We start from the raw sequence: 18,806 nt of genomic DNA on the forward strand, positions 1-18,806 counted from the left end.
CTTTCATTGAAAGATTGGCATAAAATATGTTGTTGGTCCTAACTAGTGTTATTGCATCAATGGGATCTTCCTAGGTGTTGGCTTATTATTCAGGAAGTGATTTAATCTGTCTATCATACTTGAGACAATTAGTTGTATTTAAACCCATGCTGTTAATACTACAGTGTGCAAATGTGAAACCTGCAATAATACCCATCATACCTAGTTATTCCACCTCTGTTGATTCATGTCCAGAAAAATGTAGTGTGAGAGAAGGACACACAGAAAGAAACAGTCAAAACAAAAGATAAAAAGAGTATTGCATAGTTTAATTTGCAAAGACAACACATAAAGTACATTATAGTATACTAATGTGGTTGCTACAGCAGAGACAGTTGGATTACATCAGACAGACCAGGTAAAGCTGGTAAATGATGCTGCACATGATGGAGCATTCCTGAGAACCCATACATAAGAAGTATTTCCAAGTGTGAATTCCCTCCAGTAGTTTCACATAGATGTCAAATACAATGGAGAAGTGAAATGGAACTATAGGGTATGTGCTAATTCTGGAGCACAAATGTCATGGGTCAGAGCAACAGTCCCATGTACCTCCCTCTAGCAGAGATCAGTTAGGTAGGAACTGAGGCCTAAATCCAGTTACTGGTCCCAACCGTATATCTGTTGAACCAAGGGGACTTTTATAAGTATTGACCTACCATTCAGTAATTGATTCAGTGAATCTACTCTACTTGTGATGAGCAGTTGGATTTCTACTTGCATTGACCAGATTGTCACTAATTCCTCTGATAAGAAGACAATCCAGAAGGATGCCATTGTTGCTAAGAGTGGACTATTTCTATTCCCAGCTAGAGTAGACCCATTGAATCAATTAGATTTTGTATCAGTATTATGTAGCAAGCGATTTATTGTGTCTTCTCTAGTTGGGAATAGCGACTTGCTTTAGGCCACAGAATGTTTCTGAGCTTTTGGAGAACAAATGATTTTTCTCATCCATATGACTTTAAACTCTTTACAGAACAATCCTGTGCATATTCAGAAACAGGCCCTACTGAATTTGTGCACACAAATAGGTCAATGTAGGATTTAAGCCTTGATCTCTTTAAGGCTGATACATACCTATTACCAGAAATTTCATGTAATTTCTTTAGACTGGCATAATTGGAATATCTTGGAGAGGGTGCCTGTACCTTGAAAGACTGTTAAAGAGGAATTTCAGCAGGTGTTGTTTGTTATGCAACCAGATGACATGATCTGCTGAAATTCCTTCTTCTGTAGCCAGCATGGGGTAGTGATTTGAGTGTTGGGCCACGACTCTGGAGTCAAATCCCCACTCAGCCATGAAAACCCACTGTGTGGCCTTGGGCCAATTACACACTCTCAGCCTCAGAGGAAGGCAAAGGCAAACTTGCTCTGAACAAATTCTTCCAAGAAAAACCTGTGATAAATCAGAAATGACTTGAAGGCCTACAGCAACAACAAAGTTGACCTGAAAATATGTATATTCCAGTTATTCCATTGTGTATACTACCCCCTCCCATACACCAGTAGCCCTATCTTAGCAAAGTTAAGTTGTACTGCCCTTTGATTTAAATGAGAGGGATTTTAATTACACATTTCAAATGCACCTATCTCCAGTCTAACCAATAATTTGGCCATGGAAGATGCATGCTTAAAATGAAATATCAGAAAAACTTTTTTTTATCAATCTTAGATAATTTTACATCAAGTGCTAGACCCTGAAAGACTTATTTAGTATTATTTTCGATTTTCTCTGTGATATATATATATATATATATATATATATATATATATGTTTTCTTGGTGTTTTTTTCCCTGTGCTTCTATATAAAAACCAAATGAAGCTGTTTCGAAAGGGGGAGGACTAGTTTTTTTATAAAGTACCCTGAAAGCTCTACTGAAAGACAGTATTATAAATATTTTCAGTGAGTGAATGGAATATTGTGCAATGTCTATTTTTGTGCTTAATTCAATTAATAAAATACAAAAATTTAAATCCAGTTGTCAGTCCCAATGCAAGTAAACCCATTAAGTCAATCAGATTTATTTCTTTGTTGATTTACAACATCCCCTTGATGCATTGGGCCTGCTCTTGTTAGGACTAGCAATTTGACTTAGCCCAGGGCCACTTCATAATGTTTATTTATCCATAAGAATATCTCCTTTCTCAGAAATTTCTGTACTCTTACTTTTTAAAAATCATAAGAACCTGAATTATTTGAGGTATAATGTTGATTATAGTTTGAGAGTAAATTGTTCTTTGCAGCTATTGATAAATGGTTTGAGGAGAAAAAATCCATAGTAAATGGCTTAAAATTTCAGAAAAGTATTTTAAATGTAATAAAGAACCCTGTAGTGGAGTATTTTTTTCTTCACAGTGTTATTTTAGAAGATGAAAAACATTTTTATTCAATAGGAAACCAGCATCATCCTTGCTCATTTGAAGCCATTTTTTGGCAACATACTGATAGTCATACATATATAAATGTGATAATCACTTTGAAATGCAAATTGTTAAAGAAAAATAGCATATGGTGGAGGTAAGTACATTTTCAAATCAGCTCCTACATTTTAGGAATATGAGTACAGCTAAAATTATTCTTTGGAAAGAATCTGGAGCTTTTGACACATTGAAGCTTGAACTAATCAAGGCTTCTCTGTAAGCAGATACACATATCCATATCAAGGCACCAGTGCCAAGAATACATGGATTAGCATAGTAATTTAACTGCCCCCTGCTAATCAGCTAAAGCAACCAGATGATGCGTACATGATGCATTTGTAGAGGCACCCTTTCAGAACTCTGAATAAACCAGGGAGTTGACCATGTATTTTATGTTAATTCTAATAAACTGAGAAAGTGAGACAGATGCTAAAGTGCTGCTAGCCCTTGCATGTAAGATTTTGGTGTGAAGGTTTTACAAGAACCACTTCACAAAAAGATCTCTCTCGTGAGATGTAGAATCCCATTAAGCAACTGGATTCAAGGTCTTAGCAGACTGATCTGCTATGTTCTTGACAAAATTTCAGTACTAAAAGTGTATTACATAAGCCTATACAGATTATGTTTTTAAAGTCATCCTTGGAGGTAAGGAGGGGAATTTGCTTCCTGCTGGTATACTGTGTTGAAGCTGTATGTTGAATAAACAATAGGAACTCTACTTGCCATTAATAGGTTACTTTGGTGTGATTATAATGCACAATAATGTTTTTCTCTTTGTGTTTGTGGTATATGAAGTATACAAATGATGGGAATAGCAGTACAACCATAGCTGAAGGCATGTTCTAGAAAAGGCAGATTGTTTGGTGGATTCTGTGGTTCATTTTAATGTTAAAGGTTAGCTGGATGTTACAGAAGAAAATGTGCTGGGTCGTATTTATCTGTTCTCATACACTCCTTTGTAACCTACCATTGTCACTGGGGTGACTGAGGAAATGCAGCTAAGAAAAAAAATCACCTTTGCCAGTCACACTTCTCTGCCACTGAGAGCATTTCATAGCAGAATCCTGCTTAGACATGTTCTAATTATAGAATCACATTTTGGATCTCACTGTCTGTTTGGAAACTAGGTTGACCAAGGTGATTTGTTGAATGGAATTAACTTAAAAGCATAGAATCAGAGTTGGAAGGAGCCTCAAGAACCATTGAGATTACACTCTTCCTCAATGTAGGATGTCCAGCTAAACATCCCCAGCCTTTTCAGACTTTTTCTTAAAAAGATCGCCACAGAAGGAGATCTTACCACTTCTCTAGGCAATTGGTTCCATTGCTAAATAGCCCTTTAGTGTCAAGAAGTTCTTTCTAATGTGACAACCTTGAGATATGTGAAGACTGCAATCATGTCACCCTTCAGTCTTCTCTTCACCAAACTCAACATGCCCAGCTCCTTCAACCCTTCTTTGTTTGATTCTCCATACTTCCTATCATGCTTGTTACCAGTCTCTAAACTAATCTATATCCTTCTCAAAATGAGGTGCCCACAATTCAACTTAGTACTCTAGATGAGGCGTGCCCAGAATATAGTGAGACTATTACTATCCTTGACCTGGAAATTATGCTTCTTTTAATGCAGGCTAAAATAGCATTCACTTTCTTTGCTACAGCATCACACTGCTGGCCTCATGTTCAGTTTGTGATTAACAGTAACAACAAGGTGTGGAAACCATGCCTTATGAGGAGCAGCTTAGGGAGCTGGGTATGTTTAGCCTGGAGAGCAGAAGGTTAAGAGGTGATATGATAGCCCTGTTTAAATATTTGAAGGGATGTCATATTGAGATGGAGCAAGCTTGTTTTCTACAGCTCCAGAGACTAAGACACGCAGAGGATGCAAACTACAGGAAAAGAGATTCCACCTCAACATTAGGAAGAACTTCCTGACAGTAAGAGCTGTTTGACAGTGGAACACACTACCTCAGAGTGTGGTGGAGTTTCCTTCTTAGGAAGTTTTTAAACAGAGGCTGGATGGCCATCTGTCAGGGATACTTTGATTCATGCATGGCAGGAGTTTGGACGTGATGGCCCTTGACATCTTTTCCAACTGTATGATTCTGTGAATAATCCCAAAGTTTTTTTCACTGCTGAGCCATGTTCTCCTATCTTATACCTTTGCATTTGTAGAATTTTGCATTTGTCTCTACTGAATTTCATTTTATTAATTTCTGCCCAATTTTCTAGTTTATCTTGGGGCTTTTGCATTTTATTCCTATCTTCCAGTTCATTAGTCACCCCTCCCAATTTTGTGTTATCTCCAAACATGATGAGGATTCCCTCTGCCCCATCATCTAAGCCATTGATAAAAATTGTTAAAAATCTTGAACAGGAATGGCCCTAGGATAGAACCCTGCGGCACTCCACTTGAGACCTCTTTCCAGTTTGAAGCACAGTCACTGATGTGCTTTGAGCATGGTTTTCCAACCAATTATGGATTCATCTGACAGTATTCCCACCTATTCCACATTTAATCAATTTGCTTCTTAACAGATGCTTTGCTGAAATCCAGATAAATGACATCCACTGCATTCTCACCACTAGTGACTTGATAGAAAAAACATGGATCCTACTGGTCACTGCATTGTCATCACGATACTTGCAGATGGACTCCTGTATACTTGCAGAGTTGTGCAATTAATCTCAGAAATGTTATCTCTTAGTCCGTGTGTTGAGTCTATCAGTGTATATTTTGTTAAAACAATAAAAGCAATATTTGTTCTAAATTTATATTATTATGGATGTGAATTTGCTTGTCATTTCTGGTACTGTTAATTTTCCCTTCCAGGAAATGTGACTACTAGTACTTCTGTGTCTCAGATGACAAGTGGCATCAGCCTTGTTTCCTTTAACAGTCGGCCTGATGGAATGCATCAACGTTCCTATTCAGTCTCCAGTGCTGACCAGTGGAGTGAGGTGACAGTCGTTGCAAACTCAGGCATCAGTAGTGGTAAGCCAGTGACAGTATTTTTAATTTTATTTTTAGCTAATGAATATGTATAGATTCCTGAAGTATTTTCCAAGAAGCAAATCTTATTTAGCAAAGGGAGAGGACAAAAAGTGAATGAGAATCTTGGTAGGTCATGCTTTTCAGACAGATTTGTGGAAATGTTGCAGTTCTGTTTTTCTCTCCATAGGGAATTGTGTTTTCACCTCAGATTATTCATAAGGGTAAGAAAGTCATAAGTCCTAAACAGTAGTTGTATGCACTTGATCAACAAAAATATTTACTTGTCACAAGTGATCAAAATAGTGATTTACTGTTCCCCAGACTGTTTTATCTCATGGCCTTTGGTCCTTAAAACAAAGGGTGGTTGTTCTGTCTGTTTTAGCGATACTTAGTTTTAAAATTATTTTAAAATAATTGTTGTTGTTAATAATAAATTATTATTAATAATTATTCAGTAATTGTGAAGTCAAAGGCTTTCATGGCCAGCATCCATAGTTTTTTGTGGGTTTTCTTTTCCCGGGCCATGTGGCCATGTTCTAAAGAGAAATCATACTTCTCTGAAGATGCCAGCCATAGATGCAGGCAAAATATCAGGAATAAACTCTTCTAGAACATGGCCACATTGCCTGAAAAACCCACAAAAAACTATTCAATAATTAATTTTAGAATTTTATTTGTATCTTCGCTTTTTCCAAGATTGAGACTCAAGCTGGTTTATAAATTAAAACTGATTATAGTATTGTAAAAATTGCAAAAGTCAACATTAAAAGAGAATTGAATGATTAACATTATTAGAACCATTTAAAACATGGTAAAAAGCAAGCTTAAAAACAGTATATATCATCCTTTAAAAGACCTTTTCTTTAAAACTTTCTGTCATTAAAGTCTATCAGAATAAAAAGGCCTTCCCTTGCCATTGGAAGAACAGCGAGGGAGATATTCTAAGCCTCTATAGGGAGGGAATGCCAAAGCTTTGGGGAAGTCACTGAGAAGGTCTTATGTTTGTCTCTACCAGCTGTAATTGTGATGGTAGTAAGCCTGAAAGAAGAGATCCTTTTCTGAGGATCTCAGGGCAGATTTATACAATGATGTTGTCTGTTAGATAGCCTGGACCTAGGCTTCTGAAGCCATAACCAGCACTTTCAATTGTGTCCAGAACCAAGTTGGCAATTAGTGAAGCTGTTGGAGCAGGAGAGCTATATGTAACCAGCACCAGTGAAAACTCTGGTTGCAGTGCTTTGTAGCAACTGAAGTTTCTGAATGCTCTTCAAAGGTTGCCCCATGATTAAAGTAAACCAAATTAGATGTAACTAAGGCATGTGTTACTGTGGTCAAATCCATCATCTCCAGGAACAGGCACGTTAGCTTTAAGTGTGAAAAAGCACTCCTGGCTACTAGAAAAACATAGACCTCAAAGGTCAAGGCTGAATCTAGGAACAGACCCACAGTATGAACTTGTTTCTTCAAGGCAAGTGAACCCAATCCAGCACAGCTTCTATCTCTGTTGCCTGATCTGCTTTTTTGAATGACCAGGAGCACCTCTATCTTGTCAAGATTGAACTTCAGTGTATTCACCCTCGTCCAGTTCATCACTGATGCCAGACTCTGGCAACAGAAACTGCTTCTGGCATCAGAAACTAGCAATAGAAACAGAAACTGTTTCCTTGGCACTGGACCCCAAATCGCTGGACAACCTCTCCCAGTGATATAGATGCTGAATAGCATGAGACTTCAGGTACTCCACAGACAAATGATCAAGGCATCAAACAGGAATCCTCAACCACCAGCATGTAGGTTTCCCCTTCCAAGAAGGAACAGAGGAACGCTAAAACATTGCCTCTGCGTTCAGTCCCTGCAAGGCTGCCCAGAAGGATAGCATGCTAACAGTACTGCAAGCCACCAAGACATCAAGGAGAACCAACAGGGACACACTTCCCAGTCCAGTTTCCATCCTAAATTGTCCACTAAGGCAACCAAAGCTGTCTCTGTCCCATAAACAGGCCTGAAATCAGACTGAAATGAATCTAGATACTCCATTTAATCCAGGACTTTGTGGAGCTGGAGCCCAACTCAGATTCTATTACCTTGCTCCAAACGGAATATTGTACACCAAGAGATAGTTATCCTCTGTAAAGGGATCCAGTGAAGGTTTTTTCCAACCATGGCTTATAACTGCTTCCTTGAGGCATGTGGGAATCCTGTCTTGCTGTAAGAATGCATTCACTACTCCCTTCGACCTTTCCAAAAGAGAGGAGTGAGTCCCCCTCTGGTGCTTTTAATGAGCAAGAAGGGTAAGGATCAAGACAGAGATGTAGTGGCTCTCTTTTCTCCAGGGATCTGGTGACATCCTAAAGACTGTACAAATGGAAAAGAATCTATTTCTATTGGACAAGCAGGGGCCAAAGTTGCATGCACTGGGACTGTATGTTATAGTGTGCAAGTCAGAATGTATCTGACTAATAATAGTCTTTTTAAAAATGTTTTTATATGTATGTTTAAATGTTTTATCCATTGTACACTACTGTGAGGCCCTGGTGAAAAAAATTATAAATAAAGTGTTTTACTTTGGGATGTGATACACGATTTTCCCCCCCTCTTATATCCCCTGTAAGTACTCTAATGTCCTTTGTTTAGTTTTTCCCTCTGGACAAGCAAGGTCTAATCCAAAAGATCCTTTCCAAAGGGAGGGACTATGCTGCCTTTCCCATACCAGCCTCTCTATTGTTACCTTCACAGAAAACATTTAAAAAACACAACACAGAATTATTCTGTTGGAGTTGAGAACAATAAAATTGTTCCTGTACAACACCTCAAGGATCATATAAGGGTGGTCATATTCTCAATTTCAGACAAGCAGTGTGCCCACAAAAGTGTACATAAACAGAAAAAATGGCCTCGGGAAGTCTAAATATAGACACTGTCAAGATTCTCTCCTAAGCGGAGAATATCTTCTGTTGATTTCAGCATCCTTCTATCAGGGATGGCCAACCAGATCATAGACATTCTGGGTAGAGAGAAAAAGTGCAGGACTCAGAACAGAGTCTCGGTCTGCAGGTTTTCAGACAGTAGGTGGAACATTTCAGCTTACTCAGTGGACTTGTTCACAACTCCAGCACATGCATAGCTGGAGCAACCTGTGCCAAAATGTCCCCTCCAGGAGGAAGAAGACCTAGATGCACATTAGCCAGTCTTTAGCTTGAGCAACAGCTATACTTGTTTTCAGTACTTCCTGTACTTCCTCTTGAAGATCAGACAGTAGAAGTGGTTTAGTGGCTCTGCCCACATACAGGAAAACACTGTAAGATTAAAAATATTTCTTCGGCATACTATTCATTGGCAGGAAAGTTCTACAAAGGGTGCATGTGCATTAGTTGAATTGTACTGCCTTTTATATCCTAATGGTTTTGGATTACCTGGCAGAAAACACAGGAAGGGTTCTTGTGAAATCCTGATTTCTATATCTTACAGAGAGTATTTGCCTACCTGCATTTTTGGTGGACTGACAGCCTTTGTCATCATAATGCATGAGGAAAGGGACTTCTGGATTAAAACCTTGTTGTTGTGTGCCTTAAAACAGTTTCTGGTTCATAGTGACTCCAAGATGACCTTGTCACAGTATTTTCTTGACAAGATTTGTTCAAAAGGGGTTTGCTATTGCCTTCCTCTGAGTCTGAGAGAGCATGACTTTTCCAAAGCCACCCAAGAAGTTTCCATAGCTAAAGCAAGGACTTGAACCCTGGTCTCCCAGACTCCTAGTCCAACACTCAGACCACTCGCTTTCTGACTTGTGACAACTTTAGAGTTTTCTTTGGCCTGTTACAGACTGCCAAAATAAAGCTGCTTCGGGTCTCTTTGGAGGTATGCTATTTAAATGATGCATGTGTCCTAAGAGTCTGGAGGTCGTGCCAAAGCCACACTCCATTCCTAAGCACTGGAGTGCAGCTTTGGTGCAGCTTCCGGATTCTTAGGATGCATGCATCATTTAAACAGCATACCTCCAAAGAGACCCGAAGCAGCTTTATTTTGGCAGTCTGTAACAGGCCTTTGTTTATCCTACAGCAACTTTTCCAGTTGGTGTGGTAAGATCATGGTAGCTCTCTCCCAAGGGAACATAGTTTGGATTGGACCTTTCCTGTTGTCCAGAGGAAGGGCTTAACTTGAAAGTCGTTGAGTGTCCTCCGTAGAAGATGTAGAAAATTGATACCTGCTGCAAGAAATTTCCCTTTTAAATTTCAGCTTCTTCACTTCCCACCCCCAAAGGTTTTGAATTTTAGAGTCATAATGAGACAATACTTTGAAAGCAGCAGGGGTGGTGAAGAAGCTAAAGAGTCTCTTTGGATTCAAATGCCAGTGTATGAGAATGTGGCTGTTTATTGTCACATGGTTTTATTGTAAACGAAATAACTTCTTCTTCGTGGTCTCTGCGAATCATACAAATGGGTTTTACTGCGCCTGCGCAGTGCTGCTCGGAACCTTCTGGAATCACTGGGCAGAGTTAACTCTGCAACATATTGAAACTTTTTGGCGGCAACTCCGCCCACCCGTTATAAGGCCCCTGCCTTCCCGCTCTTTTCCCCAGTTCCTTTTTTCCGCCGCGCTCGCTGCTCCTAGGAACTTTCGCTTGCTTTGAATCACTCTCGTTTTTTGACCTTCGGACTGCTTTTTGACTACTCTCTCTCTCCCGCCCCTGGTAACTCGGACACTCGGACTGTTTTGACTTCGGCTTTGGATCTCCTTGACTCGCAAGATGTCCCCTCCTTTTAAGAAATGTGACATCTGCAGCGGAAAGGTTCCTGTCCAGGATCCCCATTCCTCTTGCCTCTTCTGCCTGGGCCGGGACCACGACCCTAGGGTCTGCAGCCTCTGTAAGTCCATGTCCTCCCAAGCCCGTAAAAATCGGGAGTCGCGGCTTACTTCTGCCATTGCCCAGGGCAAGATCAGGGAAGGGGACTCTCGCCCGGCGTCAGCTCCTTCTGCCTCGGCTCCACCTGCCCAGGCTCGCAGCGGCCCTTCCAGCGCTCCTCCTTCTACTTCTCTGGGGCAGGACAAGGGGAGTTCGGACCCTTCTCGCCAGCCGGCCCGAGATGCCGCTCCCAAACCCCTGAAACATGCCCGCACATCGGGGTCAGTTGGGCAGGAAACGGCTACCAGCCGTACGGAGGGAGTTCCATCTGAGACACCGGGAACGTCCCGGGCGGCCCCGGAGAAAAAGAGGTCCAAGTCCAAGCCTGGTTCGGACCCCACTTCGAGGAACACCGCCTCCGAGGAACCCTCGGGCTCGAGGGATTCCGTTGCCCGTACCGAAGAGCGAGCTGGTCGGACGGCTACTATCTCGGAGTCTCCGATCCAGTTTTTCCCTCCGGATGCACCGCCTCGCCACAAGTCAGCCAAGAAGAGGCAGTCTTCGGCCCCGGAGGCGACCTCATCCTCTTCGGCTAAGAGGTCCAAGTCGACCTCCAAGACTAGCTCCCATACGGGCTCACCTTCCAAGAGGCGCTCGGACGATGCTTCCCTCCCTCGCAAACCGCACCGGGAGTCCCGCCGTGACCGTCCGCGTCCCGGCTCCCCGGGACGGGTCGACCCTCTGGCCACGCCTACGGTGGACAATCCTTCTCCAGACCTTCACCATCCGGCTGCGAGTCGCCTTCGGGACACCGCTGCCCAGACCGTGCCAACTCAGACTCAGTCGGCGACAACGCTCCCTTTCCTCCTGTCGGACGACGAAGAGGTACCTGATCAGCCGCCGAGGTCTCCTTCTCCAGTTTTGCTGGCTCCACGCTCTCCGACCGATCCGCAGTATTATTACGACTCGGAGACGGACCAATTCTTTCTCCCGGTCCCTAAGGAAGTGGCCCTTTCCAAATCCTCCCGAGGTCGGGACCGTCCCCGGGATTTGGACCAACCTCGCGACCAAGTGTCCCATCGTCGCGAACTTCCTGACCGGCCAGGCCCATCGACAGCGGTTTCCTCCCGGCGTGTGGACAGGCCTGTCCAACACCCCAGACCGCATGCTGCGGTGGACTTGCTAGATTCTGACTCCGAACCCGAGCCTGTGGATTCGGAATACTCTTCGGGAGACGACGACCCGGCCCGGAGCTCTCCACAGCTCTTGCACCACCCGGAGACGGCCTCTCCTACGGATGATGTCAGGTCGTTCCTCGAGCATGTGATCAAGATGTCCAGGGCTCTGGACATTGACCTCCAATATCCCGAGGAAGAGGCCAGGGACCCCCTTGAACGCAGGGTTCGCAGCAGGGCCCATTCTACACCTCTGGTTCCCTTTATGCCGTCCCTGGAAGCCCTGGTCAGACGCTCGTGGGATTGCCCTTCCTCCCTGGTGGGACCGCCGCGCAAGATCGAATCCCTTTACAAGGTTTCTGCCCCAACGGCCCCGTGGCTGACCTCCCACCCTCGGCAGAATTCTGCCATTGTCGAAGGTGCCCAGCAAACTGCGACCCAACGGCAAGCTGCTGTGCCGTTTGATAAGGAGGCTAAGAAGGTCGATGCCTTGGCCAGGAAGGCATACGCGGCTGCAGCACTGGCGGTGAAGGCAACCAACTACACCGCTTGTATGGGTGCATATATTCAGACCCTTATGGAAGGCATCTCCCCCATCGTGCCCGACGTTCCGGATGAAGCCCAGCGAACCCTCACTGAGATTAGGGATGAGACCCATTCCATCGGCGCATGGCTCATCACTGCTTCCAGGAACGTCGTGGAGTGCTCGGGCAGGGCTATGGCAGCTTCCCTTGCCCTGAGGAGGCACGCTTGGTTGCGGGGTTCGGACCTAAACGCCAACGTGAGGTCTACGATCGAGGACATGCCCATAGACGATTCGGGCCTCTTCCATGCCGAGACGGATGACAGGCTAAACCGGAAGTTTAGACTGAAGGCAGCGGCGAGGAAGCACGGTATGTCTGCCCCCACCCCTGCTCCATTCCGTAGGAGGTTCCGCCCTTGGCAACAGCAGCAAGGCCAATTCAGCAGGTCCTCCTACCAGGACCGGCAGTTCCAACAGCAAGGCCCTCAACGCCAGAGATACCCTTCCCAGTCTCCGTCATCCTCTGGTCGCCGCAACCAGCCTTCTCGGTACCGCAAGAACCGACGGCAGGACCCTGATCAGTCCAAAAAGAGGGCATGAGACCTTCCCGCGCACTTCGCCTCTCCCAGATACTTTTTGGACATTCTTAGGCCCTTTATCAACGTGTGGGCCTCCATTTCCTCCGACTCTTGGGTACTAAACATCGTCCGCAGGGGCTATACCCTTGAGTTCAAAGAGCTCCCGACCACCGGAGCTTTCATTTCCACCCCACCCTCGGACACCCTTCTCGACGAAGTGCGCGCCTTACTGGACAAAGGGGCTATTTCCCCCCTAGCCCCCGATTCCTTCCATGCGGCCTTTTTCTCCAGGTACTTCACGGTACCGAAGTCCGATGGGGGCATTAGACCAATTCTGGACTTGAGAGATTTGAACCTCTTCCTCCATTACCGCCGCTTTCGTATGGTAACTTTAGCCTCCATTCTGCCTCTCCTACACCAGGGCCTGTGGTTCGCGACCATCGATTTGAAGGACGCCTACTTCCACATCGGAATTCGGGAGTCCCACAGGAGATTCCTCGCCTTCGCCGTCGGCTCCGACGCCTTCCATTACAATGTCCTTCCTTTCGGCCTGGCCACAGCTCCACGAGTCTTCACAAAGTGCATGGCCCCGGTGGTAGCTTACCTGCACCAAAAGGGTTACAGAGTCTTCCCTTATTTAGACGACTGGCTGTTTGTCGCGGACTCCCAGCAGGACCTTCAAGATGCAATTTCATTCGCAATCCGGCTGCTGGATTCTCTCAGGCTGGTAATCAACAGAGAGAAATCTCATTTCACCCCGTCCAGACAGATCAAATTCATCGGAGCCATCCTCGACTCCGTAAGATGCTCCGCCTTTCTTCCACCAGACCGGTTCCAAGCACTGGTAACATCACTCAGCCCCTGCATATCACACAGAAGAGTCAGAGCCAGGGACGTCCAGATCGCCCTGGGGCACATGGCGTCCACGACCTTCGTGACACCGTGGTCGAGACTTCGCCTACGTCCGCTCCAGGCTTGGTTTCTCTCCGTCTTTTCTCCGATAGAGGATTCCCCGACCAGATGGTTAACGGTACCGAGACCGGTAGCCGCCTCCCTGGGTTGGTGGCTGAACGAACACAACGTGTGCGCTGGAATGCCCTTCCACCAGCCACAGTCAGAGGTCACCCTGACAACCGATGCATCCCTAGAGGGCTGGGGCGCCCACCTCCTCGACTTGGTCGTAAAGGACAGGTGGTCGGACTCGGACAGCCTTCTTCACATCAATGCTCTCGAGATGCTTGCAGTCGAGAAGGCTTTGAGGGCCTTCGAACCCGCTGTGACAGGCAAGGTGGTGCTCCTGAAGACGGACAACACCACCGTGATGTATTACATCAACAAACAGGGTGGCACCAAGTCAAGCACACTCCTCGAGATTACTCTCCGCATCTGGGACTGGTGCATTCGGAGACAGGTTCTTCTTCAAGCAATCCACCTGCCGGGAGACGACAACGACTTGGCAGACCGTCTGAGCAGATCGTCCTCGGTGTGCCACGAGTGGAGACTCCATCCGGAAACGGTCAGCGCCTTGTTCGACAGGTGGGGAACCCCCCAGATCGACATCTTCGCGACCGCTTGGAACAGCCATTGTCCCCAGTTCTGCTCCAGGAGGCCAATGACTGGATCCCTCGGGGACGCATTCGCCTTCCTGTGGACGGAGGGATTCCTTTATGCCTTTCCCCCCTTTCCTCTTATCATCAGGGTGGTCTCCAAGATGATGCTGGACCACACGAACGCGATCTTGATCACGCCGTGGTGGCCGAGACAGCCCTGGTTCGCATCCCTTCTACATCTCTCCAGGAGGTGCTTTCTTCGTCTCGATCCTCGCCCGGACCTGCTGTCGATCCGGGACGGACGGATCCTCCATCCGGACATCGACAGCCTACCGCTGGTGGCTTGGAGAATCCTACCCTGACCGCCCTCCCCGATGCCGTGAAGTCGGTGATCCTGGCCGCGAGGAAACCTTCTACTCAGCGTGCCTATGCCTTTAAATGGAGGAGGTTTTGTGTCTTCCTTGAACAAAAGGGCTTATCTCCTGCACAGGTGTCCACTCCAGTGGTGCTGGAGTTTTTGATGGCACTTTTGGATGGGGGGCTTTCCCTCGCATCCATCAAATGTTATCTCTCTGCCATCTGTGCAAAATATCAGTTCGGGGGGAGGGTGTCTTTTTTCAAGGACCCTTTGGTGAAAGGGTTCCTGAGGGGTTGTGCCAACCTTTATCCTCCTGCCTCGATACCGACACCGGCTTGGAGTTTGGAGACGGTACTGTCTGCCCTCCAATCCAAGCCCTTTGAACCGATGGCCACAGCGGACTTGAGACTATTGACTTGGAAAACCGCTTTTCTTGTGGCCATCACCTCTGCCCGCCGTGCGGGCGAACTCTGTGCCTTACGGAGGGACCAGCCCTTCCTAAGATTCCACAAGGACAAGGTAGTTCTCCGTACGGACATTACCTTCTTGCCTAAGGTGGTGTCCGCTTTCCACATGTGCCAGGACATTGTACTGCCTACCCTCGCGTCGAACCCGACGTCAGAGGAGGAGCGGCGTCTGCATTCTCTTGATGTCAGGAGAGCGCTGGCATTCTACCTGGACAGAACTGCTGCCTTCAGTCGGTCCGAGAGACTCTTCCAGTGCTACTCGGTACCGAAGCGGGGGTTGCCTGTGTCTGCGCAGAGGCTGTCCAAATGGGTGGCTGGTACCATCCACCTCTGCTATGATCTGTTAGGCAAGCCTCTCCCTGGCAGGGTTCGGGCTCATTCCACGAGGTCAGTGGCAGCATCCTCTGCATTCCTGTCAGGGATCCCCCTCGAGGATGTCTGCAAGGCCGCTGTCTGGTCCCAACCTCTGACTTTTATAAAACATTACAGGTTGGACACCAGGGCCATTCGAGACGCAGCTTTCGGGAGGGCTGTGTTAGTTTCGGGGTTGCATTAATTGCTACTGATGGTTGCTTTTCACACTTATGTACGTATGTTACTGTGTTTATCTGTTGAATGATGATTTGCACAATTTCCATGGACTGGTCTTGCATGACCTTTTGTCCACTTCTCAGGTTCAGCAATGTTATTGCTATGTTTGATCTGTGCATCTACAAATGACTGACTCTTTTTATGGTTCAAGGTGTTTATTGTAATAAATATACCTTTGGTTTACCATAGCTATGGTCTCAGGACACTCCCTCCGCCGCATACCTAAGCTTGTCAGTCTAACCCATTTGTATGATTCGCAGAGACCACGAAGAAGAAGGACAGGTTGCTCACCTGTAACGGTATTTCTTCGAGTGGTCATCTGCGAATACATACAAATCCCACCCGTCCGTCCCCTCAGTGTCCTGCTCTCTTTGGCTCTCTTCCTTCGCCTGCTTGGCGGAAAAATTACGGAACTGGGGAAAAGAGCGGGAAGGCAGGGGCCTTATAACGGGTGGGCGGAGTTGCCGCCAAAAAGTTTCAATATGTTGCAGAGTTAACTCTGCCCAGTGATTCCAGAAGGTTCCGAGCAGCACTGCGCAGGCGCAGTAAAACCCATTTGTATGTATTCGCAGATGACCACTCGAAGAAATACCGTTACAGGTGAGCAACCTGTCCATATTAGGATTCATTTTTTCTCTCTCCACTTTTTCCACTAAATTAATACTTTGTGTGGATAAGTTTTCAAAATCTTCTTATCCAAAGGTTTGGTTCCCTGCAGCTTCTGTCTTTTAAGCAACTGTGAACATTCCCTAATTAGATAAATTACTTTGTAGAGGGTAGAGGTACAAAACAGGAGGTGCTGCTTAAATTAAAAAAAAAAAGGGGGGGGGGATAGAAAAATCCATTCTATGAAATGGAATGCCCCACTGCTTTATGACTATTGCAGTTGTACGATTTTACATTTAAGTACCTGAAGTTTAAAATTAAGTGTCTAATATAATTTGGTGCCAGTAACATGAAGTCTGTGACTGTCCTTAGAGAATATCTAGACAGCTTCGTTGACTGCTTCAAATTGCTGTGTGCTTGACAATGAGAAAATCATACAACTGGATCACTTTTTAGTTAAATGCCAGGTACTATTCAACATAGTTTAATGCAATACCACATTGAGCCTTGAATTTCATACTTAAACTAGTTCAGTACAATACCGCATGAGAAACAGCTTTTCCTATTTACTTACCTCTTCTGAGTGTTTGACAGAAGTAATTTTAGCAGCAAGAGAATAAAAACTGGAGGTAGTAAATCCCTGTCCCAGGATCTCTTGTGTAGTAGATTCTTTATGGAGGCACAATTGATCTACACATCAGACCCTGGTGTAGTTTCAACAGTTTATCACTCTAATGGTGACAGTAAAACCACGGACGTGGGCTTATAAACCCTATGAAAGAACATGGTTTCTGTAGTTGATGATGAAGCAGCTTCGTGTTATTGATAGATTTGAAACAATTACCTCTGCAATAACTATTGGCTGATAGGTCTTGTTGTATCTGATTTGGAGGCATGCACTTCTGTTTGATTCATTCACTATGAAGCTTATCTTTAACTTTCACACTTGTGTGTGATTGTAGGATCACTTGGCTCCTGGAGACTCATTTGTTCCCACTTTTGTTTTTGCTTCATTCTTGATTGTGCATGCATCTCATTGGTATTTAACACTGTAATCATTCTAGTACTGTGTGTTCTCTGTTTCTCTCTACCTTTCCAGTGTGCTCTTTATTTTGTGCCCAACTGTTGGGCAAAACATATTTTACAGTTGTTTAACATGCTTATATTTATAATTTTGTTTGCATAAAGTTAATGGGTCAAATGCAGTGCTGTCCATTTACTAGCAGAATAGAAACTACTGTTGAAATAGTTTCCTCCCTGCAGTCTTCTGTAAACTCCCAGATCTCCTGCAGAGGGTAGAAGGACCCTAAAGGTGCCTAAGGGGAGGAAAATGGAAAGTCCATGCATGTGCAGTGAGCCCACGCCATACCCGGGCTCGCTATAGGCGGCTTCCAGCTTAGTCGGAAACTGCCGGGAGCACGTGCGCCCAGCCACGCGACATGCACAAGCTCCATTATATCTAATGGGGCTCGAGCATCCGCGCTCTTTGCCTTACGTGGGGGGTGGAACAGATCCACCGCGTAAGGCAAGGGCAGACTATATTATTGGCATGCATGTGCAGTGAGCCCACGCCATACCCGGGCTCGCTATAGGCGGCTTCCAGCTTAGTCGGAAACTGCCGGGAGCACGTGCGCCCAGCCGCGCGACATGCACAAGCTCCATTATATCTAATGGGGCTCGAGCATCCGCGCTCTTTGCCTTACGTGGGGGGGTGGAACAGATCCACCGCGTAAGGCAAGGGCAGACTATATTATTGGACTGAGTCCAATGTGTTCCTGCCAGTGAGTGATGAAAGTAGCTGTATGTTTCCATTGCAGAAACAATATCAGTCTGGAGATTTGAGAAGCAATCACATCACACATCCCTTCTCCGTAGTTTCCCATTTTAAATGTCACTGAAAATATGATTTGATACAGAAGTTTTCTACATCATTTTTTTTAACAAGAGGACTGTAGAGATGGGTGAGCACCTTAACAGAAATGTCTTTGGGTACTAACAGAACCTCAATGTCTTTGTCAGCACTTGCTGAAAAACTCATCACTAGCTGTTCCATAAACTAATATACCAAGAAGGACAAAGAACATGAATCCTTTGCCTTTGCTTACAAGTTGGGAAGGGACAGACAGTTGTGGCAGGGAGAGTGTGTCACAGATTGGAAAATCTGCTTGAGAAGTGGTAGGTTGTGCCTGCCCTAATGCTGCTTACAACAACATGAGCATGAATGTTGTCATAGCCAGGCATTTCTGTACCAATATAATGTTACATAAAACCAGATCAACCATTAGCCAGTTATGAAGAACAATTCTGTATGCGTAACCGCTATAAGACAGTATGTGCTACATTTTAAATGCTTAATAACTGAAAACTGATGAAACATCTGAAAATTGAAACTGACAGCATATACTGGATGATTAGAAATCCAAAGGGGCATTGTACTTCCCCCATGTGTGCTAGTAATATGTTCTGATAATAGTTCAGCATATGTGCCCAGTCTCTGTCTCTCTTTTTCCACATAAATGTGGCATGAGGGTTGAAAAGTAGGAAGAGACTATCGCTGTTCCCAAACCAACCAACTAAAAGTTAAACCTATATATAATGCAAAATGTCCCAATAAACAATACAAGCGGGACCAACATATAATTGTACAGTGAACAGT

At 45.1% G+C, this 18,806-nt stretch overlaps 1 protein-coding gene across 4 annotated transcripts in view; it reads left to right on the top strand.

Annotated features, from left to right (window-relative positions):
• The window catches only part of LOC149305370 (arf-GAP with GTPase, ANK repeat and PH domain-containing protein 1), a 385,626-nt gene that overhangs the window by 238,184 nt on the left and 128,636 nt on the right, over positions 1-18,806 (top strand). For all 4 annotated transcript variants that reach the window (XM_089477938.1, XM_089477941.1, XM_089477940.1 and 1 more), the window contains one exon: positions 5,298-5,459. In XM_089477938.1, coding sequence (XP_089334064.1) covers positions 5,298-5,459 — 162 coding nt within the window. The remainder of the gene's footprint in view (positions 1-5,297; positions 5,460-18,806) is intronic.

This window comes from Sceloporus occidentalis, unplaced genomic scaffold (assembly GCF_023333645.1).
Source record: "Sceloporus occidentalis isolate IW3139 unplaced genomic scaffold, rSceOcc1.0.p SCAF_12, whole genome shotgun sequence".
Lineage (NCBI taxonomy): Eukaryota > Metazoa > Chordata > Lepidosauria > Squamata > Phrynosomatidae > Sceloporus > Sceloporus occidentalis.